The sequence below is a fragment of the Anoplopoma fimbria genome, chromosome 19 (assembly GCF_027596085.1).
Source record: "Anoplopoma fimbria isolate UVic2021 breed Golden Eagle Sablefish chromosome 19, Afim_UVic_2022, whole genome shotgun sequence".
Taxonomy (NCBI): Eukaryota; Metazoa; Chordata; class Actinopteri; order Perciformes; family Anoplopomatidae; genus Anoplopoma; species Anoplopoma fimbria.
Window position 1 is genome coordinate 7,988,762 of NC_072467.1, and position 26,973 is coordinate 8,015,734.

General features: G+C 44.0%; 1 protein-coding gene across 2 annotated transcripts in view; it reads left to right on the forward strand.

Moving 5' to 3' along the window:
• Nucleotides 1-26,973, forward strand: part of dusp8a (dual specificity phosphatase 8a) — a 43,784-nt gene that overhangs the window by 690 nt on the left and 16,121 nt on the right. For both annotated transcript variants that reach the window (XM_054619946.1, XM_054619947.1), the window contains exons 2-3: nucleotides 5,486-5,890; nucleotides 16,075-16,213. In XM_054619946.1, the coding sequence (XP_054475921.1) occupies nucleotides 5,654-5,890; nucleotides 16,075-16,213 (376 nt within the window). In that variant the 5' untranslated portion in view covers nucleotides 5,486-5,653. The remainder of the gene's footprint in view (nucleotides 1-5,485; nucleotides 5,891-16,074; nucleotides 16,214-26,973) is intronic.

The following is a 26,973-nucleotide window of genomic DNA, read 5'->3' on the forward strand; positions in this document are numbered from 1 at the left end:
CATAATAATATCCCGTCTGATTCTCTTTGTGCGGCCCATCTCTTTATGGGTCACAATATATGAGTATATGCAGTTATAGATGAGCGTGTTTTCCCAATGTTTTATTAATGCGCTATTTATAGGCGATGCATTTCATGTCAGGTATTCATGGTATTCTTTTCATCAGTATCTATGTCGTGATTATTGTTATTTTAGTAGTCCCAGCTTGTTATATGATCCCGCAATTTGCAGCAGCCTACTGGGAGAGTATTGATTAGAGGGCAGCAGAAGGCTTTATACCTGGTTATGTTGTTTACAGTATGATGAGGCTTCGGCTCCACCAGGGCTTTGACCAGGAATTGATTTATCCAAATGTAACACCACTTCTCATGTCGCACTATTGTTTTTTGGGTTTTTTTCTCCATGGATGACATTTCCATGTTACTCACTCTACTAACCCTATTTATTACCAACACTTATTTATTATTCATATCCAGCTGCTCAAATATATTGCCATCAACCACATATGCGTTCATAAATAAGTGTTTGCTGATGACATTTAAGATAAATGCCAGCTGATATCATGATAATAGTTTTAGTCAGATCATTGAGGTTGAGCTGAAACAACTTATCTATTAGTTTATTGACAGAAAATTGATTTGCAGCCATTGTTATAATTGAGTAACTGTGATTTTCGTTCTATAAACTAACCAAACTTCCCCTAGTTCCAGCTTCTTACTTGAGGATTTTCTGGTTTTCTTTGTCTTGTGTGAAAGTAAACTAAATATACTTTGGGTCAGACAAAACAGGCAATATTAACACAGCAACTTGAGTTTGAGAAAGTGAGATTAGTCAAGAGAGCAACGGAATGAATGATAATGAAAACAAACGTATTGTTGTAGCTCTAAACCTAAGGTTATATCCCTTCATTTCAAACACGTAACTTTTAGAAATCCGCTAATGTAACGAAAGCTGTCAGGAAATAGGTTATAAATGATCTTATCAGAATAGTTATCTTATAACTAATAACTAATCCAGCTTTGTTTTGAAGGCTAACAGCATACCTAAACATGATTTGTAATTCTTGCAACTAAATGCTCCACTATGAACTAGTAACCCTGTAATCCCCCAGCAGCCCTGTTTTGACTGTGCTGGCTTGAATACCTGCAGAGGCCCTTGTTGTGGTCACATGTACTCTAAAGAGAACGTATGTAGTAAACACACGCAGATGCAAATTTTCAGTTCATGAGAGAGCCTGTGTACCACAGTAAACGGCATGAGATGCTCTGATGATGTAATTCTTGTGGACTAAACAAACATTTTATGTCTCTCATTGTATAAAACAAAGCACCAGCTTTATATCGGTCTATTTGAGGCTCTGGCCACAGGTGACGTTATGCAGGGAGTTAATGAATAACCTGGATGGTATTACATCAGCGTTGGTCGCCCTCCAGAAGCTCTCTTTGTGTTTGCTTCTCTCACTGATGTCTGATATGGCAATCTATCTACAATATGGCATTATTGACCTCTCGTCATGCTTAGCTCATTGTTTAGTATGAAGGGCCTTTGAATATGACATTTTATGGCGATAAAGTTACTTCCCCAATTTTGTTTTATTGACCTATTACAAAGAGGCTTTCTTCATTATCGGTCTTTTGCTATCAGCTGCAAAGAGAGTAAAAGTCAAGTCTGTTGACGTTGAAACAAAGTAAATAAGAAAAAGGTATCGCACCTGTTTTGTACAACAGGTTAGACATGAGAGTGGCAACGTTAAACTTGCTTCATACTTTTTTTGTAGTAAGGGTTGACGCATGTCTAAGCTCTGTTTAAATACAGATTTGCTATCCATGTACTAAGCAGTGAGGTTTCTCATGCTTTTAATGATGCACAACTGGAGGTTCCAGTGCTTTTGAATCACAGCAGCTAAAAACAGATATTCAAATACCCCAACAATTTAAAAACAAACAAAAATACCTGTTCATCTGGTTCTTCTGCCTTCTGCATTGCTTCATCTTCGAGATGCACACAACCGTGTCCACCGACGTCTTTTGACTTTGTGCACTTGTTTGCAAGTGGACTTCATCATATTTGATCATATTATCATATCATATTTCAGCCAGCTCAGACTAGAGTAGAATGGGTGAGACCAAATCAGCAGAGAACAAATCTCTTGATAACTTCAGTGTTGTCATACAGCTCCAGTTGTGAGAATCGATAGTCTAAGTGTACGCAGCATTGTCAGCTTAAGCTCTCTCCCCTCTTGTATCCTAATCCAGCATCAGCACCAGTAGCATCCCATCATCATCACCCTCCCCGTGCCCCCTGATCACCTCCAACTGGGCTGTTTCTATGGCAACAACAGAATCTGCTCCGGGCCTGCACACGCTGTCTCTGTCTCTCTCCTTTCTCTCCTCTCGGCTTGTTTTCCTCTGTTCAGCCAGAGCCTCACAGCAAGCTTCTGGCTGCTGCCTATTTTAGTGCGAAAAGCTTGTTGTTCTCGCTCCTTACCGTCTCGCCTGATAGGGGATGAAAGATGAGGGGTAGGGGTCGGGTTGTGGTTGTTATGCTGAGTAAGCATAGTGAGGTTTGTGCTCTACCTTTGTAACATTTCTAATTCTCTCCCTTTCAGTATTATGATTCCTGTCCCTCTGTTTCCTTTTACTTTCTCCCCTTATCCCCACTCTTTGTTCCCCAACTTGTGCACACACACACACACACACACACACACACACACACACACACACACACACACACACACACACACACACACGTGGTCCACTGAGGGCGTTGTTGCCATGGGATGAACGTCTAACAGCGCAGAAGATGCAGAAACGCCAGTCTCTCCCCTCTTACTACCACCACGCATGTAAACCTGCACACTCCTCCCCTCCCCGTCCCCGTTCACTGCACAAGAGCAAGAAAGAGAGTGATAGAGGAGGAAGGAGGGATTCAGAGTGAAAAAGTGAGAGAGAGAGAGAGAGAGGCTGGGCGGGTGGTGGGAGAGCAGTCGCCATTAGACATATGCAGCGTCAGATGTCGTGTGCTCAGCAGCAGGGAAACAGAATAGAGAGAGAAAGATTCACACCCCTGGAAGCTGTGTTGTTAGCTGCTCGGCTAAAGGGCTCCGCGCCAAATAAGGTATGATATAACAGGTGATGGGGCAGGTTGTAATGTAGCATACAGGGGGCTGTTTGCAGTAGGCGAGCACTGGCATTGCTGCAAGGCTTGTTACTGCAGAATAGCTGGCGGGGTGCACACTGTTGGAAAAGTGAGGGAATGTCACTATGTCTGTATGTGCTGTGTCGCTGTAGGTCACACAGTCGTGCCTTGCTGAAAGTGTTAATGCAGAAATACGCATCTAGTCATCACTATGACACAGACAGGCAGATCACATTAACTAGGACTAGATTTATGTGCCTGTGTTGCTTTCTTAAAAGAAGATAAACGTGTCTGTTATGCTATCTTTACTGTAGCTACTTTCTAACACAGCAGCAGTTTGGCTGTGTTTACAGTGCAGGCAGTTGCTGCTGTCCATCTGGATGTTCTTGCATGTTCCTGGGCTGTTGCTGTTGCATCAGGCAGGTTGCCAAGCAGTAGCAGCAGCAGCATGTGTACATCTATGTTCAGGCTTGGCCACAAGCCTATGGGTGATACCGGCCTCGGTGGCGATGACAGATAATGATTAACTCGGTGATCCGTAGGGGAGTGATGCATGTCCTTTGCCGTCATGAAGTGAACTGCAGCATGATCGACTCCACATCCACGTCTTTAAGTTTGGTGCAGTGGTCTGCAAGTTAGTTTATGAGCATTTTTTGCAAATTCTCTTTTCCCTTCTCAATCTGTCGCTCAGCTTCCGACTTTATGTGTCTCCCTCTTTTGAGCAGTATCTTTCTTTTCATTTCTGTCCTCCCTGCTCTATTTTCACAATTGTCCCCTCCTTTACCTTGAGCTGGCTGAGTTGCTAGGCTGGAGAGATCCTCACTGAATAACATCCTTTGCTGCCCCCCCCCCCCCCTCCCTCTCTCCCATCCTCCTCCCCCTCTCTACGCGGCAGTGGTGTCAGAACAGAGGTGAAAAGTTGCAGAGCAGAGCTGCCTGGATGTCTTCCCAAAACAGTGCCGGTCAGAGGACTCGGTTTCTCTACATTTCTTCTCTCTGAGTCCGCTTCACATAGACAGTTTTCCTCTGTTTGTATAAGCATAACATGACACATTATTTTTTTGCTTTCTATTTTGCCATTTCCCCACTGTCTTTTCCGGTCTTTGATTTATGAAGTGAGCAGGTATATTGCTGATATTAGTCATTTAATGGTGAGTTTCTTCTTTTAAATCTTGCAAACGCTTTTGTGTTTCCTACTTTATCTCCCTCCGCTATCTCTTTCTACATCGCTATCCGCCGTACTCTCCCTTTCCAACCGAGCTTTAAACCTCCATTTAGGCTTTGGGGTAAATGAGAGGAGGCCCATTCATTTTTCATGACACCATGTGCCTCTAGATGAATAAAACAGCACGACTGCATTCACATTCTGACCTTCTCACTTGTCGCACGACACCTGGTTAACCAAGGAAATGGTCCTCGGTCAAACAAATGGCACTGTGGTTTTTGCAATGCTCATGTGTAGCCAACACGCACATGCAGGAAGTGATCTCTCTACCCTGATTAATAATTGCATGTGTGTGTACCTCAGGTTCAACATACAAGTGCTGTTGTGACCCTGAGCAGGGAAGATATCAGAGTGATTAGTGATAGACAGGAGGAGGCAGTTCATCAAGTTTATGGACGGGTCTCTGTAACACACACACACACACACACACACACACACACACACACACACACACACACACACACACACACACACACACACACACACGCACATTCACACTCATGCATACAAAGGATGTCACAGAGGCCGTTTGCCTGCGTCCAGACCTGCTCTCTGAATTCCCCCTAGCTTAATTTATCTCCCGCCCTCAGTTTCCTGTTTCATGAGCTACCAAGAGACCCTCAATCAACAACAACCAGCCCCCACACACACACTTATGTTGAAACGCACACACACACACACACACACACACACACACACACACACACACAGGTTTTATTGTTGTACGCGTCTATCTTAAGTCCTTGGCTTTGTGTTTGGATGTGTGATATTCCTTCACATCTCAGGACTGATAAATCTCAGGGGGGATGATCCAGTTGGCTTTGAAGCCTTTAAATAACTTTTATATTCATGTTTAGAATTGTGGCTATTTTTGGTGCTCAGTCTGCCAGTAAAAGATAATACAATGCATAAAAATACAACGCGCACTTGACTGTGGTTTGGAAATTAAGAGGCAATAACGCAGACTCATTGTTGCCATGTAGCAGTGGGGTTTAAATGATTTTATTTTCTTGCACTTGCATTTGTGGACTGAAGCTCAGGACGAGAGGTGGTCGTGCTCATCAGCATCTCAAAACTCACAAACTTTTCTTCATATTTCTCTCTTTGTCTCTTATTTTTCAGGCATGGATCGCTCAGCATCTGCCCCGCTGGTAGCCTTCCTCCACTGACTTCACCTCCTCCTCCTGCCCATCTCTTCCTCCACCTTTCCCTCTCTCATCTACCCCTCGTCCTCCACGCACCATCCCTTACTCCCCCACGTATCTGTGACAACTCCGCCACTCCTACATCATGGCAGGGGAGAAAGGGCAGACGAAGCGAACCGCGATGGACATCAAGCGCCTGGCGAGCCTCATCCAGAGAGGAACGGGCCGTTTGCTGGTGATTGACAGCAGAACATTTTCTGAGTACAATGCGTCGCACGTGCAAGGTGCGGTCAACGTCTGCTGCTCCAAGCTGGTGAAGAGGCGACTGCAGCAAGACAAGGTGTCCGTCACCGAGCTGCTGCAACCCAACGGCAAGGTGAAGGTGAGTGGATCTGACAGGTGATGCTTTTTGTGTGAGAGGATGGGATGCCAGTGATTAGAGAACCTTTCCTTTAAGTGCCTGGCTGGATTGTTGTTACACCTTTTTGGACAAACTAATCAACCGAGATATAAAGTGTTTTTCCCCATGTTTCCAGTCTTTCTGCAAAGCTAAGCTAACTGGCTGCTGATTGTAGCCCTATTATGTTTGGACATGAGTGAACAACTTCTCGATCCAAATGCAATTATATGTATTTCCCAAAAAGTTGTAATGTTTTTTTTGTTTTTTTTAAAGGTTCGATGTTTCCACATCAACAGACCAACAACACCCTGTTAAAAATCAGATTATTCAACTTTAAAAATGCATGTTTACTAGTAGACTTTTAGGTCATAAACCGAGAAAAACAAAGTGACTTTTCTTGCAAAGGCAAATGGTACATTTAAAACCATAGTTCAAATGGTACATGGTTGGACATGTCAGCATAATCTTGCTTGTTTTAGGCAGAAGTAGGAGAATCAGCACTGGAATGGAAAACAGGAATAATTTATCTTTAAATGGACACAGAGACACAGAGAATATGTTGGTCTGAAGCTCTATGTTGAAGGGTTAAAGTTTAAGCTATACTTTTAGTTGTACAGCAATGTTTTGTGTGTCATGCATTTGATAGAAAGGAAGTCCAGTAGATAGAAAACGTTGAGTTAGCAGGAGCAGAGACTTTCCTTGAACCAGGTCTCAGATTCAAGCTGCCATGTCAACAGTTGCTCTCCCTGCTGAAGTGTTCTTGAGCAAGACACTGACTCCCCAACATTTCAAAACATTTCCAACAGCCTTAACCGTCTACTGTTGCGGCGATAGATCGGCCTCCTCTGTGCTAGCTCAAGCCTGCTTCACATCAGTGGGGTTATATTTGGCGGGCAGGCGGGATCGCTGTAGGTTTGTTGCTTATCAGTGGCCCTGAAATCGGAGCCACCCGTTTTCCATGACTTCTCCTCCGAATATGACAGCCTTTTTTTTTTTTCCATGGCCTGTACACCCGTGGCACGCTAACTCCTGTATTTTTAGTCGCTGTGTGAAACTGAAGGAACTCTGCGAGGGGAAACCTAAGCGGGGACGGGGGAGGGTTGTGTGTTTTATGTGCGGGATGTGTTTTGTACCCGTGTGTAATAGACGTGCATGCTTCACCCAACAGTTTTACACTACATTACAGTCATTTTTTTTTATTTATTTTTTTTGGACAAACTCATCAACAAAGCTGTGGAGATGATAGATGATGAGATTCTTCTTCCTGGCTGCACTCACTCACCAAATCCTATTTTTAGGTATTTCATTTTTTTAAGCACTGTGCGCCCAAAGCTGTAAAACGTTGATTCGTAGTGGCTTATGACACATAACAGGTGATTGAAATGTTTTTCTTGGGTGTGACACATTGGCGTTTGAACAGCAGCATTTACTGCTGTTGCTTTCGCTCTTGTTGTTTTACTTCCTGGTTGCCAGGATTCGGACCTGTAACACTGTCTCAGTCTGTCAAATCTACTCATAATTGTGATTTATGACCTCCTACCATTTCATGCCCTTTAGATACTGCATCAGTCCTGGAGTTGTAGTGAACAAACTCGCTCTGTATTTCCATTTGGTGCTCAGTAAGAGAACTTTAATCACCAAAAAAACACGCCCTGCTCACAAAACGTCAAATAATTATACATTATTGCTTAAGATTATTGCTTTGCACTCCTTGCTGGATTGCAGTTCACACTTGTAGGTGACTGACACTTTCCTTATGGTCAGATTGTAAAATTGGAGGAGAACTGTAGATTATTGTTACTTTCTCAAGTCTAATGACCTTCGGTTCAGCTAATAGCGCCTGCATAATTGGTACATTGGCTGAGAGTCCCCATGCGCCTGCTGTTTCTCACCGGCTCTCTGTTATACCAATTAGTTTTAATTCAGCTTTATTGCAACGGCTTCTGGCAGTCCAACCCGCATGCCTTTCTTCTAACTCAAAACGTACTATTAACGCACTATTAACTGGACAAAAATGTTGCGTAACACCTCTCGTATTAGTGAATTCTGCCAGCCTGAGTTACACGTACCTGGATACAAAAGATGCTGCAAAGCCTGGAGGCCAAACGGGAGATCCTGCATCTCAGTATGTGTGATAATCCCAGTTTACCGATTCAGTTTTGTTCAGATAATGCTTTTATTTTGGGTGGTGATGATGCATGACCCACCCTTGTCGTCTACGGATTTAGACAGAAAACGGGAACAAAAGCTGCAGCTGGAGAGCTGTGAAGTGTGAGAGGTTTTGGTTGTTCTTGAGTGTGTTTCTATGCCGGGCCTATTGGGTCCATCTCTGTGTGGGGCCCTGTGGTTGGCAGGTCTCACACTGTGGCACCCGATAGAGCCGTGCTTCCTCCTGATTTCTCTCACTTTCAATCTCATGACTGTCTGTCCGTCTCCCACAACCATAGCATGCAGCATCCCGCCACCGACCCATGCCGTCATCATTTATTCCTTCTTCCTCTCCCTATCTTGTGTTGCCCCATGGCTGGTTTGTTATTATCCATTCCCCACCCCCAGTAAAGAGGATAAGGCTTGCGATTAATGCTAGGCTGGATAAAGCTGGAACTAGCCGTGTGAGAGAGGAGGGCCTGACAGACCCAGACTCTTTTGTTATTGGCTAAGCATGACATCATCCCTTTTGTGCGGCCACTGGCAGGCCGCGGGCTGGGCACGTGCAGACGAGCTGTTCAGTGTTAAAGCCGGCTCCCAGCTAACCCCTCTCTCACACACACACACACACACACTATCCTCTCTACCCCCCACATGGCTCTGAGCATCGCCAGGAGCCGCCTCAGCCAGCCAAGACAGCAAAGGACACCATTGTGGCTCTTTGTTGGGGAAGTGAATGCAGGAAGCGGTAGAGCAGCACTGAGGGTATTCATGGTTGGGCTGCTGCCTCCGCCTCCTCCCTGGCTGCCTCCCGCCTCACATCCCATTGAGCACTAATAGCCTGCATCCCCCAAGGCGCCGCACTCACCCTCTTTCATAGAAGCTCCCAATGCTTCAGTTAACTGAGCTGAATGAACATCCATGACCAGCGCAGGGGCAATCAAAATGGTGTCCTCTTTCTTCTCCCCTTTCACAGCCCATCCCTTCATAACCTCTTTATTAATGCTCTCTATTAATGTGGGTCAGGGAGAGCTGGATACAGTAGGTTAGGTGGTGGTGGACCTCTGCTGGGAGAGGGATGGCACAGGCTTAGACGGGAACGGGGCTTCCTCGTGCCTTTCCTGACAGGCTGGAGGGGCAGGCGGCTGGTTTCTTGGCTTAAGTCTGGTTAATTCCCTGCTGCTGTGGGACAGCCGGACAGCCCGCCAGACAGATGGACCAGAGGTTTTCACTACCGGCAGCCAGCCTGGGGAAGCACCCTTCATCCTGTAAGCAGGCATGGAGGCCAAACCTCAATGGGTCCCAGAGCGGTAGAGAGAATACAGCAGCCGACTCATAGTGACAGAAGTTACTCGTACAAGCTGTCGCATGCTAGAATGTGGAGGAACTGACAGATTTATTATCACAAGCATGTTTCAAGTCTTAGATTTGAAGATTTTGTTTGGAGAGGACACAAATAGAGCCATAAATGTTGCTGACAGTGGGTCGTGGTATCATTGTGGTATTTTTTTGTTCCGCTAACAAAATCTAATCATGAGTTCGAGGCAGTGTGCTATACAGACTTTAAATTCATGAATAAGAGAGCATTGTACTGGCCCAAGTTGGAATCGGCACTAGGAGGGATAAATTGTGTCTGTGTGTCCTTATTTGCAATTTGGGGACTGATCTTTTTTGTCCATTGATTTTTTTTAAATAACTGAGTGTGGTGAATCAGTGACAATGATGTAGCTTTAAAGCAATTAATCGATGAATCAACAAGCTGATCGGCAGAAAATGAATCAACAACAATTCGAAAAACAAATGATAATTTCAAAAATATATGAAGATAAAACATTCTGTTTCAAACACTTCAGATGTGATGATGCACTTCTTTTGTTCAAATTCTGAAGAGAATATGTTTTTATTTCTGTACTGCTGGTTAGATCAAACAATCGATTTGAGGACATTAAAACTTGCTAATGACAGTTGTGGTGCGTGACACTTTAAACATTTACCTGTAGTTTTACCATATTAACTTAAAGATAAATTGAAAAAATATAAACAAATAAAAAGATAATATAGATAATTACTAGTTGCAACCATTCTCTTATGGTTTGCCAGTTGTATCCTGACCACAATATTATTAGCTATTATTTGTTACAGTAAAGTCTCACAAATGAACGTAATTACACTCTCTAGTATGTCTGCTAGTGTTGTGATACCAACATATTAGTCATAATAATGAACAGTAGCCCAATTATTGTTGTTTGGTATAATAGCCTCGTAGCACTGAGGAGATCCAGGCGATGGGTCTGTGATGTTGTCTGTGATCTTAATTGGTAGGATTGGCTGAGTCCCCTGCTGCCTGGTACAGGGGGAGACTTCACGTGATCAACTAATGCGTTTATGCAACAAAGAAGATCCCCATCAGTTCCACCTGTGACGCACCATATGTTGTGTTTATCTGCCTCGGAAGGCCGTAATGATACGTGATTCAATGATCATTTTGAAGAATCAAGGACAAGTATTCCTGAGATTGTGAGAAAACAAGAGTGGTAGATGTAGGACAAAGACACTGGTAATGTCTTTGGGAAACACAGTACAGTTTTCTTAATAGCTTTGTTCTGGACAAAGACATTTCCAGTAACCACAGAAAAAACATTTCTAAATATAGAAAAAAAGCCATGAAAGTTTCATGTGTCTTCTAACTTGACAGCAGCAGCAGAACTGAAAACTTAGTCGATGACTCACCACGTGGATTGTTTCCTCGGGTTACCAGAGGGAAAACTTTTTAGTATGTTTCATTCACATTTTTTCTTGTGCAAAGTTCAAACAAAGAACCCGGCAGCGTTTTTTCTACAGAGCAGGATATGTCATGTGTTTACTTTGATGAGGTCATGGCACAAATCATTGTTTGCTTTCAAGATCGTACTGTTTGACATAGTGAGACACACTCATATACTGCATGTGGTTTCAGACATAACCCAATGCACCACAAAGACGGAGTAACATTTATGTTAAAATATATTGTTAGGTCATGATCGTAAATGAAAGACAGAGGGAGTGATTCATTGATGATCTGCAGATACGCAATGAGGCTTTCATTGTATGTAAAGCCAGGAGGACGACAATGTGAAACCGGATCTACATCATGCATGTGCTCTTTGAAGACGACAGTTTAGTCAGAGTCAGATTTGAAATTTGTACACTTTATATGTAAATGTCTACAGGCATTACTTGCATCTGAATGTGTCAGTCTGGTGTGTGTCTATATGTCTGAGTGTTAAAGGGCCTCTGACATTCAGCTGTGTCAGGGTGTGACCAGATCAGGTGACCAGATCTCTGAAATGATTGGTGATGATGACCTCACAGTGCACATGCACATGCACATAGGCATCAGGGACTTTCAACACTCTGCCACCATCTTCACATCCCTGTCTGAAACACACAAACACACACACACACACACACACACACACACACACACACACACACACACACACACACACACACACACACACACACACACACAGTTATACTTTTGAGATCTTTCCACAAACAACATTATGTCCCTAACCTTTTAACTTCTAATCTAAATTGTCAGCAACGATGCTAACTCTAAACACAAACCTGTTATCTAAACCTATAATTACTTTGTATTTGGTCCTCACAAGTATAAAATAACAGGAAAGCTGTGACACACACACCACACCTACACAAGCATACATGAAAGTGGCAGCTGCCAGTGCCAGTAAATGACATCATCTGGTCCCGGGGTGTATCTTTACAGCGGCGAGTGGTATATGTCACACCGTGTGTGTCGGAGGCTTAAACTGACAGATCAACTGCTAGGAGAGGTCACTGCCTGTTGCAGCACGTCCTCTATCTGCATGCAATGTACTTCAGTAGTGTCCAACCATTAAGAAGGTTTGTAGCTACATTGACATAAAAGGTGCCTTAAAATCAATTAATAAATAAATAGCGAATGAAAGTGTTTTCTGCAGTTATTGAGTAAATTTAAAGGCTGACTCTTGCACACAGTGCCATCTTGTGCCCTCATATTGCACAGTGTAGTTTATTCCCCCGTGTTTACTCTGAGGCTCCAAACAGCTTTATATTGACTGTCTGAGCTAAAAACACTGTTGGCTGAAGGGAGTTCATACTACAGATGACTTCTTTCTATGGGACATCCCAGAGAGGACGCTTTGAGAGGACCCGGACTGCACTTCAGGAATGTGGGGCCATTTTTAGACTTTTAGTTTGTGCTGATGTTGTGTCACAGGCCAATTCACACATAAACACACACACACACACACACACAACACACACACACACACACACACACACACACACACACACACACACACACACACACACACACACACACACACACACACACACACACACTGTCCCACTCAGCACTGACCTTGTCATGTTCAGGAGCACTGCTGAGGTCAGGGGAAACCATGTTTCACTTCTTACACTGGTACTTACTGTACGCGGGGGCTGCGTTTCCGCTATTCCACTGATAGCTTTTGTTACCCCTTGTCATCTTTGTTTCATGGTGTTTGTGTGTGAGTGTGTTTATGTGTGTGTGTACAGACTGTTTTTACAGAGTAGCTTTGACAGTAAGGCCAAGCCTTGACTTGCAGCCTTATTTTTCTCCCACTCCTTTTATATTTTATAACACAGGGTCAGTAAGACACAAGCAGAGACTTCTGTTTACTCTTGCCCAACGCCTTCATTCTTCCTCTTTTTTACACCCACATTTTCTCTTTCTCCAACACACTTGTCTTGGCTTTCTCCAGCTCTGTGTCTTGCCTCCCCTACAATCTCCTTCTCTCTATTTTTGCTGTCTCCCTCTGCAAATGCCGGGAGAAAAATAGCCTTTCCCCCGAAGACCAATCTCTTTTTCTGTCCTCTTGTAATGCCGGCCTTCAGATCCTTCAGAGAAAGCTTGGGTGCTAAAGGATCATAGCAATTGTATTGCCAGTGACACCTTCTGTCCCCCTCTGCACCCCCCTCCTCCCTCTTATTCCTCTCTTTACATTTGATCGTCCTCCTGCCTCAATTTTTCCTCCGATCACCTCCTTGGGCTTCCTTTTCTCCCTTCTTTCCTTTCACTCTGTCTCCATGGCCCCTCCTTTTTGCTTCTCTCTGCCAGTGGCATTCCTTGTTTACCTGCAGTGTGCATGCGTCAGAGCGCCTGGGCCAGCACAGTAGTAGCAGTGATGCTGTAGCATTGCAGAGGGATGAGAGATCTGTACTGCTGCTGCAGTCTGACAGCCAGCCCCACACTCCCTCGGGTCGTTGACCTCTAACACTGCAGCAAAAACTCTATTACATACTGAGCTGGATGTGTGGCTTTAGCCCATGATCTAAGCAGAATCTACAGAGCAGCCGATATCATGGTATTTTTACTATCATTCATTCATACACGTCCTAACTCACCGGGTTCAGATGGGATGAGTGGAATTGTAATTTTATCCTCTTAGCTGAAAGAGTGAATGAATCCTCCACGTTTAGAATTGGATTTTTTTTTTTTTTTTTAATACAGATAAAACAGTCTGTTAACTCTGTCCTTTCCAGCTGAAATTAAATAATTTTTCTTTTTTTTTTGGTAACATGACATCAACACATCATCATACAACCCAAGAACCTCAACCAAGTGCAACGTAAAAGCAAGTACAGAATAGTTCAACTGACAGCACAGGCAGAGCAATCTCTGTTTGTTTTTGCCCCAAAGGTGAAACGTTTTGCTCCGTGTAGCTGACAGTCAAGACTGTTGAGTATGATGTACAGTTTGTGTATTTGTGCTGTGCATGTATGTATAGTTAAAGGCCTGTAATCCCTGGGCATTGAGATCAGGCTCCCAAATTAGATCTGATCCCATTAGGATCATTAGCCAAGATTACACAGGGTGAGTAAAGATGGAGGGTGTAGGGGATTTTAAACAAAGAAAAAGAGGCACGAAGAGGATCATGTCAGAAGGAAAAATAACAAAAAAATGACTGCTATGGCCAGGTAAAGACGAAAGATAGGGTAAATACTTTATTTTAAATGTAAAGCACTGCATTGATGTCTTTCACTGACAAATGAAAGCATATAAAGGGCTAGATGCTATCACATGTCATCCGTGTTAAGTGTTTGGGGGGGTTATTATATAACTTTATTATACAGTCAACGGTAGAAACATGACAGGAAGCGATTGGTCGTGAGGTGAAATAAAGTCCCCCAACCAGACTCAAACCAGGAACATTGCATTTAATGGTCAGTGCCCTAAACCAATCGACAAACAACAATCTAAACAGTGAACAGATACAATTTTTTTAAGTCATCAGTGGAAACCTTTTATAAGGCATTTTAGATGTGTCATCAAATAATCTTAAATTGTTTGAAGTCACTCACGATCGATGCTTGAGATCAGGCTTTCTGCCTTTATGTCAGTGTTGGTGTTGGTGCTGGATGCAGGCCTGCAGAGCTAAGCCGGGTTTCACTGGACCAGAGCTGCCTGTCGCCAGACTTCAGCGGCTGACCTTGTCCTGTCTAAATCACCTGCATGGCTGTCTGCCCAGGCGCTAGGCCACAGCTGCTCTGTAAGCAGAAACATAATCAGCCGCTCTATGCACACTGTATAGCTGTGTCTCCGTGAGCTCTCATCACCAGTGTGCCTTTCATAACACACAAAGATAAATGAAGGGATGATGGCCATGTTGGGAGAAAGTGTAGTTTTGCCTGCAAGCAAGCGGCCATTCAACGGCACGTTTTAGATGTGGATGGTGCACTGTATGTTAAGTCAAACAATGTGGGAAGTCCTGTCTCATCCTTCTCCCCCTCCATCTTCTGCTTCTCTTCCACCGCCTGACTCTTTTTTTTCTCGCCCGAGTTTCCTCTTCTTCCCTCTCTTATTTTCCTCCAGCATCTTTCTCTATCTCGTCTCCATCCCTCCTGGCCCCACTACTCCACTACCCCCACCCTCTCTATCCCTCTCCTCTGCTTACTCGCCCTCCTTCTTCTTCCCTCTCTCCTCTCCTGTCCAGTGGTGGCTCAATGATGCAGTGATTCATAGCTGCAGTAGGCGCTGCCTGATGGTCATGTGACCAAAGCCTGCCTGACAACATGGGGAACAACACAGCCTGGCTGGTGTGCGCGCAGGCACATGCTCACACTCTCTCTCATACACACACACACACACACACACACACACACACACACACACACACACACACACACACACACACACACACACACACACACACACACACACACACACACACATAAACACACACACAGGCATACTCTATCACACTGGCGCATGCTCATACTCTTTCTTCTTCCTCACGATCTGATACAAACAGCATGACACTGATACACTGATGGATGTCCACATCCTTCGCAACGTAGTCAGCTTTTTTGATTTTATCTGTATTACCTCCCATTATGACAGACAACCCTCTCAGCAGTATCTGCACAGCAAATATTACCGTTGCAGTTGCACAGTGCAAACTCAGCCCTGATGCATTATTCATAAACCTGTGCTTTATCCTCATATTACTCTAGCATCACCTGTAGTTCATCCTGCTTAGTGTTTCAGTCACTCCCAGTGGTGTGTTTGAGTGAGTTATTTTTGTTTTCCTTGTTCCTGTTTCCTGGTGGGCATCAGGTAAGCAGAGTTGTTAGGTGTTTTGGGAAACTATGCCAGGGTCAGATAGCTGAAGGTTGAAACCCTGCAGCAGATCATTTACATTTTTTTGTCACATAGTTTGGTAGCAAAGACTTCGCTGAGCCAAGAGGGAATACACCTAATTTTCCTTTTTAAGGATCAGCTGGTCTGATAAATATATATATATATATAATTTTTTTTACTAGACTGTCTTTTTATGTGTGTGGGTGTGTGTGTATTTCCCAAATGCAATGAATTCTCAGTTACAATGTCCAGTATTAGATTCTTCTAATCCCAGTCATATAAACTAATTCTTTCTTCCTCGTTGGCAATGGATGCTTGACATACTTTTCCTTGTTGTTTATCCTTTGTGCAGGTGGAGCTGGGCAGGAAGCAGGAAGTGGTGGTTTATGACCAGAGTTCCAAAGAGGCGGGGCATCTGTCCAAAGATGGCTTTGTGCACATTCTCATGGGGAAGTTGGAGGGAACCTTCCACAAAGTCTCCCTGCTCACAGGTATGCGAGAGTGTGAGGAGCACGAGTGTGATGAAGGCAGTGTTTGTTTATCTTTTTTCCCATGTAAACAAAAGATGGGTTCCTTCATCCAGAATGGACAAGTGTCTTTTAAATTAGCCACATCTTATCACCCAGTTTGCCTGATTTGACTGTAGTTCCACAATTTGGTCAGCAGATGTCCCTGATGAGCCTGATAGCCACCGATATTCCTGTTGTTCCTCATTTCTCAACTGGCAGTAATCACAGGTTCACAGGTATGTGTGAAGATAGGAACGAGAGGAGGAAGTATAAAAGCCCAGGTACAAAGACTCTCTGATGACTCTTTGATGTTTAAGCTTCCCCCGGAGTCATTCTCTTCCCAAGCATCACTGGAATAAAGCTGAAGCTTAATTTCAATCCTCTGGTCTTATTTACTACAGTTATTATCCTGTCATAGTGTCCACTAAGCACACTAAGACTTATAATTGAGCCCCAGCACGACTGTTAATAGCCTAGTTGAGTTAATAACATCTCGATTGCTGTGGCTGCAGCTTCTTTTAAGGGACATTGCGCACACATCGACCAGCGGAGGCTTCTGAGTCCGTCTGAAATGTGTCAGCACAGAATGGGGAGCGTAATCTGCCTCAGTCAGGATTGGAAATGAGACGGCAGAAGCGTGCTGCTTGGGCATATCTCTGCACATCCCCATTCTTCTCTTCTTCTCAGCCCTCTCCCTCCGCTGGGAGATTAACGCTTTTTCATGAGTCATTCATAGATTTCGAGGATTGCCTCAAAGCACCCGGGCTCCACAATTAGTCACAGAGATGTACTGAGCACATGCTTAGGCTGGGCACACCCACAACCATGTTCAATATCACACATACACACACTTATTGATAGTCTCCGAAAGCCAGGATTTTCCTCCTCAGCTTTTTTTGATAAGACATCACACCCTTCTTAATGAAAGACCCCTTGTCAGCCATTCCCTCCTCTTCCTCTTATCAGTCTCTCCGGCTTACTGTCGCTCCGTTTCATCAGAAAAAAAAAAAAAAGAAAAAGGAATCACACTTCTACCATTTCTGTCCCTGCTTTTTCTGCTGTTACCACGACAACAGTGGCAGAGAATATTCCCCAGAAGGACTCAGCCAATGGCGTTGGCTGTTGTTTGGGTGGTTGTATTATTGGGGTCAGTGGAGCTGGCAGCCTGCGTCTGTGCATACTTGATATTTATGTGTTTATGCGTGTACGTGGGGGCGTTGCATGTACACGTGTGCACGCTTGCATGCATGCATTTGTGCATGATAACGTGCGGATGAGTGCTGCGGGATTTCTTTACTTGTCAAAGGAAGCTGCAGAGTTTTTATGAGAGAGATGTCCTGAGAGACACGAAGGGGAAACGGTCACCGGGAATCTTTGAGGCTATTGAACAATGCTTATTAGATCATTTTAATAAACAAGACAGGATGCTTATTAGAACATGGAAACTATTTAAATCATGGGTCTTAGTTCTTTGTTTAACAATCAACAAAAGAAAAGAGCCTGTGGTCTAAAAGAGTGTATGTATTTCTTTCTACTTGGTATACAAATCATTTGTGAACTCAACTTTAGACTGAAGTGGTACAAAGTCTGAGTGTGAACTCTTCAAACAGCAGCCACTTCAAGCATACAAGCATTGTAATGTTTAGCATTTAACTGTTGAAACTATTAATCGTTCTACATAAATGTGTTTGCTGCAGTTAATTCAATTCAATTCAATTCAGTTTATTTTGTATAGCCCAGAATCACAAATTACAAATTTGCCTCAGAGGGCTTTACAATCTGTGCACATGCGACATCCTCTGTCCTTCCCTCACATCGGCACAGGAAAAACTCCCCTAAAAAACCCCTTTTTTTAGGGGAGTTTTTTTAGGGGAGAAAAAAGGAAGAAACCTATGGGAGAACGACAGAGGAGGGATCCTTCTCCCAGGATGGACAGAATGCAATAGATGTCATGTGTACAGAATGAGCAGCATAACAGAGATACAACACATTCAATGTATATGACATAAATGATTCATATAATAAGACTACTTATAATAACAGCAGCAATTATTACAGTAGAATTATAGCCATGAAAATAGGGATAGTAATGTGACTAATAATAATAATCGAAGTAGCAGTGGGTGTCAGTCGGCTCACAGCAGGAGGCACGACTACGGTCCAGGTACCACAACGATTCATGGAAACCTGCAGAGCGAGAAAGCAAAAAGGGCTTCAGGGTGGAAGTAAAGCTAAAATGCTTAATGGTACAGGTAATAGTAATAGTAATGTGACTAGTAATAATAATAATGGTGGTAGCAGTCGGTGTCAGCAGGGCCGTAGCAGGATGCACGTCCACGGTCCAGGTACAGCCACGATTTATAGAAGCCTGCGAAGCGAGAAAGCACAAAGACTCCAGGGTACAAGCAAGTCAATAAGCGTAATAGTACAGGCAATAATAATAGTAATGTGACTAATAATGATAGTGGTAGTAGTAGTGGGTGTCAGCAGGGCCTCAGTAGGTGGCACGATGACAGTCCAAATATAACCCCGATTCCTGGGAACCTGCGAGGCGAGAAAGCACAAGAACTCCGGGGAAGAAGCAAAATCAGTAATGTGCATAAATAGGAGATTAATACATAAAGAAGGAGGGAGAGAAGAGGAGAGAGGAGCTCAGCGTATCCTAGGTAGTCCCCCGGCTGTCTAGGCATATAGCAGCATATCTAGGGGCTGGACCAAGGCGAACCTGAACCAGCCCTAACTATAAGCGCTATCAAAAAGGAAGGTCTTAAGCCTGCTCTTGAAAGTGGTGAGTGTGTCTGCCCCCGGACTGAAACTGGAACCTGGTTCCACAGAAGAGGAGCCTGATAACTGAAGGCTCTGGCTCCCATCCTACTTTTATATACTCTAGGAACCACAAGTAACCCTGCATTGATTGAGCGCAGCTCTCTAGTTGGGTAATATGGAACTATAAGTTCCTTAAGATAAGACGGTGCCTGACCAGTTAGAGCTTTGTAGGTAAGTAAAATTATTTTAAATTCTATTCTTGATTTAACAGGGAGCCAGTGCAGAGAAGCTAATACTGGAGTAATATGATCTCTTTTCTTAGTTTTTGTTAAAACACGTGCTGCAGCATTCTGGATCAACTGTAAAGATCTAAGAGACCTATTAGAGCAGCCTGATAATAAGGAGTTACAGTAATCTAGTCTAGAGGTAACAAATGCATGAACTAGTTTTTCTGCATCGCTTTGAGACAGGATTTGCCTGATTTTCGCAATGTTACGTAAATGAAAAAAGGCTGTCCTTGAGATCTGTTTTATATAAGAGTTAAAAGACAGATCCTGGTCAAAGATAACTCCAAGGTTCTTAACGGTAGTGCTGGATGCTAGAGCAATGCCATCTAGAGAAACTATATCGTTAGATAATTGAATTCGAAGGTGATCTGGGCCTAGTAGGATAACTTCTGTTTTTTCAGAATTTAACATTAAAAAGTTACAGGTCATCCAGGTTTTTATGTCCGTAAGACATGCTTGAAGTTTAGAGAACTGGTTAGTTTCGTCTGGCTTAATTGATAGATATAACTGGGTATCATCTGCATAACAATGAAAGTTTACTGAGTGTTTTCTGATAATATTCCCCAAGGGAAGCATATATAAGGTAAATAAAATAGGTCCAAGAACAGACCCCTGTGGAACTCCGTGACTAACCCTGGTTTTCATCGAGCTTTCATTGTTTACATATACAAACTGAGATCGGTCTGATAAATACGACTTAAACCAGCTAAGTGCGGTTCCTTGTTTAATTAATTATTAATCATTGTTTAAGCATAAATGTCAAACAATCCCTGGTTGCAGCTGCTCAAAACTGTGAATTTGCTACTAGTCAGACAAAATAAGTAATTTGAAGACGTCACCATGGGCTCTAGAACATTTTTACAGGCATGTTTTACTATTTTTACAGCCTAAAAACTGATGGATACACAATAAAAGCTATTATTAGATGAGGCCCTTCTTTTTTTCCCTCCTTCCTTTTCTCTCTTTCTCCTCATTCTTGGTTTAACTCGTTACTCCCCCTCTCACTTTCTTAAATATTCAAGGTAAAAAAACAGTAATCCTCCTCTCTCTCTTCCCCTCATTCCCTGCTGTCCCTCTCCCCCTACCTCCCCCTTTTCCACCTCTCCCCCTGCCCCACTACTGAACCTCAGATGTATGACGCTAATAACTCCTGCGATGACTTCATATCTGACAGACTTATTTTCAGCCTCACGTACGCAGACCACACAAGCACACGTCCAGTACACACCGTAGCATTGCTGCAAATCAAGTGTGGGGTAATGCGGGTGGGAGGGGATAGGAATGAGGGTCAGATAGATGGATGAAAAGGAAAGAATCCATAAATGGGATGGACAGGGTGAATAAAAGATGAATAACTGAGCAGCCTACCTGGGGGGAAGAGGATTTTCTGCCTTAACTGTAACATATGCAGACGCTTGCCAAAGAGAGATTAGGGCACAGTCTTGCAGAAACACACATCTCTAAGTAGAGTTATGTTTTTTAACATTTTGCAGCTAGATGTTAATGACTTGAACTGTCCATAAACAAGGGGAATGCATTTCAGGAAAGATGGGGGATTGGCAGATACTCTGTGTGCGTGTACTGGGAACATATTGATCTAAAAACAATAGGTGACTCCTCTAAGGTTTCTCTCCATTCACTATCTAATCAATAGCTCAGGCTCAAAGAGCACACCACTTCCTACATGTGGATGATGTCATGGAGCTAGCCATGTCCCAACAGGGCAAATGTTTTTGTGAATGAGACAAGTAATCTGGACAGCCAATGACTATCACCCTGTGTTTAGTTTGAAATATATATTCATGTAGGATGTCGTGGAGGCAGTTGGAAAACGCTTATGTGTGCGCATGCATCTGAATACATGCATTTGTGTGTACGTGCGTATGTTAGCGTTATTTCTTCATCGACTGTGTGAAAGTGTTTGTGAGAAACATGTCTCTCTGAGGACAGCAGTATTTTTACCACAGTAATGATCTCACCCAGTTGGAGCTCAGGCTGATGTGTCTTGCCTTTTTCAGAGTTCTGCACTTTGTGTGTATGTGTGTGTGTTTTTGTAGAGGAGAACATCGCTTGGTCAGAGCCAGCTGCCTCCCCAGCGGGTCTAAAGTTTGCGTGTTTCCCACCAATCTGCAGCACACAGCCAAAACCAAAGGCAACTCGGCCTGCTAGTGTGTAGCTTGGTGGTGTGTAAGCTAATGCCAACGGCGTAGCTGTGTCATGCGTCACATCGGCGCTGATGTAGGTTCTGCCAGGATGATATGTTTTGATGTTGGCATCAAAACCTCATGTTCCAGTTTTAGAGAATAATAATCAAGAGAGAGAGAAAATGTGTAATATGCACTCATGTTCTGCAGATAAAGAGAATTGGATAATTGTTTCAAGAGCATGGGAGGTTTTATTCATAGCTCATTTATTTAGTTGAAATATTGTAAAAAAAAAAATAGAAGGAAAAAAAAGATTGTTGACGGCTGCGACAGGAAACAGAGTTACTGTAGGTCATGCAAGAGGAAATGAAGGTGTAGGGACAGGAATGCAGGTGTCTGCTTCATCCATCTAATATGTGTGTGTGTGTGTGTGTGTGTGTGTGTGTGTGTGTGTGTGTGTGTGTGTGTGTGTGTGTGTGTGTGTGTGTGTGTGTGTGTGTGTGTGTGTGTGTGTGTGTGTGTGTGTGTGTGTGTGTGTGTGTGTGGAGTTTGCAGATGTGCAACACTGCTTCTAATCTTCCCTAGCGCCATCTGCCAGTGTTTTTTGCCGGATTACTAAAGCATCACACGATTGGGTCAAAGAGAGAAAGCAAAGAAGAGAAAAGGGAAATGAGAAAGAGATGAGGGATGGTGGCACGTGCCGGACGTGTCTAGATTCTCTGCAATGGGGAGACATGGAGGGCAGCGTGTACTTAACTTACAGACTCCGAGTTATTCAACAAAACAATTTTGATAAGGGAATAACTGTTGAGGTTATTTATTAGGAAGAATATTTTTAAAAAGTGTAGTTCCAAACTCCCAAAAGTGAAAATGTCCTGCTATCCTCCGTATATTTTCCACTACTTATTGACTAAATGATACATCAATTAAAAACTAACAGATCTAAAGATTTATTGAAATTGAAAATGATTGTTAGTTGCAGAACTAGCTGCTTACCAGTCAAGGTGATATGTCAACGAGATGTAATCCAGACAGGCAGGTATGTTGATCCGACAGCTAAACAGGCTTGTTGACATTTGAGCCGTGTCACATTCCATACTAGGTACTGACTAAGTCTAATTGGGTTTTTAATGTGTAGTGCTTTTACACTAAAAAGTGACAAAATTAAGTTATTAATATAATTGCTGAGTCCTATATGCTGGTAAATTTTCTCCTAGATGCTCACAACCGGAGAAGAAAGCTATTGACGGGTGAGACAGGAAACAGAAATGAAAGTATTAAAACTTTTGCTTTTCTCTCCAAGACTTTGTTTTGCAGGGAGTATTGTCCAAAGTTTAAATGATATATCATTCTTGTATAACTGAACGTGTTTTTCATTTCTATATGATACGTACTGCAGTATCAATAAGTTTGTAGCTGGGAAGCAATTTGGGTTTGCACGGGTTAGCATGCTGACTCCCACACTGTCAGGCTGCGAGCTCAATGCAAAAGCACACAGGACAAGACATGGTGATGACATACTGATGAGAGGTATTAGGAGATGAAAGGTGCCTCTCTGTCATTTTAGTTCGCTTGCGCTCTCTTTTGCTCGCACACAGTAAAAACACACAGGAGCTGCTGTGTGCTCCGCGGCTTTGATGAGATCAGGTTAGGGTGTGACTGCACCGACTGAGGTACAAAGGTCAATTCAGTTATGTGTCATTCTTCTGTGCTGTTATACAATGGGGCGGCGGCGGTCCCTGTGTGTGTGTGTGTGTGTGTGTGTGTGTGTGTGTGTGTGTGTGTGTGTGTGTGTGTGTGTGTGTGTGTGTGTGTGTGTGTGTGTGTGTGTGTGTGTGTGTGTGTGTGTGTGTGTGTGTGTGTGTGTGTGTGCACGCGCGTGCATCAGAGAGAAGCTAAAGAAGTGAGGTAATCGTGGGAGGCCGAATTTCACAATGCAACCGTTCACAGAGACATTCCAGGGAGCTACATAAGGAGGTCTGTTTGTGTCGGTGTGTATGTGTGTTTTTTTGTGTCTGTGCGCATGTCTGCATGAATATGTGCATATGAAGTAGTGCGTGCACGAACATGACGCAATGTTTGAGCGTGCAAGTGTGAGAAAAAGAAAAGGACAAAAACAGAAGGAGGAGAGCCATTGATGAGATGAAGTAATACATCTCATTTCATAATGAGTGTGTGTGTGTGTGTGTGTGTGTGTGTGTGTGTGTGTGTGTGTGTGTGTGTGTGTGTGTGTGTGTGTGTGTGTGTGTGTGTGTGTGTGTGTGTTTTGTGTGTGTGTGTGTGTGTGTTTTTACGTTGGTCCAGTGTGTGTGTGGTTTGGTTACATTTATGTCCATTCATGTGTGTGCATGAGTTGTCAGTCAGAGTGTGTAGCCGGAGAGCTCTCTCAGAGAGGCAGGCCGTCACGCTGACTCGTGTTCGTCGGCCTCCTCAGAGCTGAAAGTTTTGCTTTAAGGTTTCCTCTTTTTCTCCTTCTGGAGCCCAGCAGGAAGTCTCCACATCCTCTAAACCACACACACACACGTGCATGCACACCTGCAGAGTTGCAGAGAGCAAGTCTGTGCGTGTGCGATCTCCCGAAAGACAAGGATCACAAGTTTTAGGTGAAAAGAAACTGCCAAATGCTTAAACGGTTTCACAGGAAGTGCATTCTCTCTAGTCAATACAAACAGGGACCATCTCCAGCCTTTTCAGGGCCGGACGGGAACACAATTGCCGTACATACCTGTGTTATTGAGATCAGGTGGCCATGATCAATGAGTGACAGTTGTTTGCCCCTCTTTGCCTCTGGCTGTGTTGTGATTGGTCAGTGAGGATGCACATCAATTGTGTTTTTTATGCCTGAGGTCCGCGTTCTTCCTGCCACCATCCTTCATCTTTCCTCTCTCTCCACCTACTCCGTCATCCCCCTTCCTAACCTCCTAACCTGCCCTCTCTGCACCTCCTTGCCCCTTTTCTCTCCCCCTCTGCCTCCCCCTCCCTCTGACCCCTCTCCATTACGCCGTGGGGAGCTTCAGCAGATCAATGATTTCATTGAGAAGTTGCCAGTGGTGCCATTAGGAGGTGAGCTCACCTTCCCCAGGGAGATCTGACACAGTATTCTCAATGACCTCGCCTACCTCTCCATCCCTCCTTAAGCTCCTTTACCTTCCCCCCCCACCGCCCCCACCCCCAGTTTCTTCCTCTCTTTCCACTCCTCCTCTTCCCTCCATCCTCTCTTCTGTTTCACGGTGCTGAGAACAGAGCTCTATTTTTAGTTCCAGACTCCTGCGGTCGTCACATCTGGCGCCAGTGGCCTCGGTGCTCTCACCCTGGGCCTGTAGATACACAAACACACAACACACACACACACACACACACACACACACACACACACACACACACACACACACACACACACACACACACACACACACACCAGCCCCACCCCAACCAGCACCAAGGGAGTACAAAGGTCAAAGAAAATGGCCTACAAAAATATAGATGACATCACCTTCCTGCTCCTAAAAAGTGTTACAGACTTTGAGCAGCCTTGGAGCTGCACGGTGGCACAACGCTCTGCTTTCTGCAGTCTGCAGGTATTTCATGATCTCCTTTCTTAGACTCACACCTTGAAGAGGGATTGTGCAGATGCTTAACTCGTACACAAACACATTTCTTCAAGCGAGCAAATGCATGCACATATAGACAGACTCAAACACACACATAATATGGTAACAGGGCCCAGAGGAGGCCTGTATCGAGTTGAGTTTTATGTAACAATGTCCTGTTTCTGCCAGTGTTCTCACCCCCTCCCTCGTCTGTCTCATTGGCCTCACATGATGAGCTTGATGTCATTTTCTCCTTCTTTCCCTCAAAACCGGAGAACAAAAACAGACTAGCGTGTGTGTGTGTGTGTGAGGGTTTGCATGTGTGTTTGTGTGTGTGTGTGTCTGCATGCACGGTGTGATGCGTGCGTGTTTATGCGTTTTTGTGTGTTTATGTGTGTCGCTGCCAAATGTTTCCACCATGACGTGATCTCACTGCTCTGCTTGCCTCCTGCTCCTCTTCCCCTTCTCCCTCTCCTTCATCACTCAGAGTCCCTTGCTGGCTTGGAGAGGCCACACACACACAAACACCCACACAAACCTACACGCACACACAATGCACACAAGTGAAACACAGTCATACGTGTACTCTAGCATGCAAAGATAGAGAAAGACATTTTCTCTCGGATGCACACATAGGAGATGTGCATTAATTCCAAGCAGTGCGGATAAAGATGCACACATACACAATATTTGTTTCAGGAAACAAAAACTAAAGAAATCTAAAGCATGATGGAATTTAAAAAAATCAGCAAGTAGGTTTAGGCCTTATACAAAGGATAAAACCTGACGTGCATCATAACTTTGGCTTAGTTAACTTACAAGATGCAGTTTGTCTGTTTTTATAATGAAAGTAAAGCTTGTGGAGAAACCCCGGGGACCATGCTCGTACCACAGTGCCCTAAATACTTCTACCATACTTGCTTAAGCTGCTTTGTGTATACAGTCCATTCACTGTGCATACCTTCTGGCTCCTGCTGCATTTGAAATCTATCTAGAAGCCTTTTGAACGTCCCAACCCCGTCCCCTGTCACGCATTCATGCAGCATGGAATAAAAATAGTTTGTTTAAACTGTTACCTAGGCAGTGTCAACACATCGGGTCAACAGGAGCTGAAGTTGAACAGCGTGCTCACCCAGGCCGGTTTGTCTCCGTGCAACGCCCCCCACCCCCACCCGCACCTCATAACTCCAACTTCACCATGAATTTGGGCCAAGCTCTCCGTAGTTCGGTTGCTGCGCCATCAGTTTAACCACTGCGGCATTTATCCCGATGACTCTGAGACACATGTGGAGTGGAAATTTCCAAGGGCAGAAGAAAGGAGTAGCTAAAAAAGATGCTAGTTTATCCGACCCAGAGCTGGCCTGCGTCCACCAGATTCCATTCGTGCTTGGACTGCCCACTGCCGCTCCTGTCATAGCGTCATTCCCTGGAACAATGGTGGATTCCTGTTTATCTCTGTGCTGTCTAGATGCTTGAAGCTGATGCACTTTATCTACAGCATTCCGCAGTACTGCTTCCTCATTTACCTAATTTGTTGCCTTTTTTTTCAGCTGTTTAATCTGATTTAGACTGAACCTCCACCACATGGCTGAGGTTATATTTGTTGGCAGCCTTCTGAAGTGTGTTACAGTATGAGAAAATCTATTTAATTGAGGAGTTTGCTAATAATGTTCCAAGAAATAGATGTCTCATTGGCATCGAGTAGACTAGCTGCCTGTAGCAGAGCAGAGTTTAAATCCTCTGCGGTTTAACACTTTCCCTGGTATGTACACAGACTCGTAACAGAGGTCTTATTACCGTGATTTCATGCTGACCACACACAAACTTTTGAGCCGAACCTCTGGGGCTGCTGCTGCTGCTTCCTGATAAAAGCGGGAGATTTTCCATCGCCACAGCAACAGGCTAATTTTGGAGTTCCAGGCATGGCCCCAGATTGAGGAATGCAGCATTTTGTG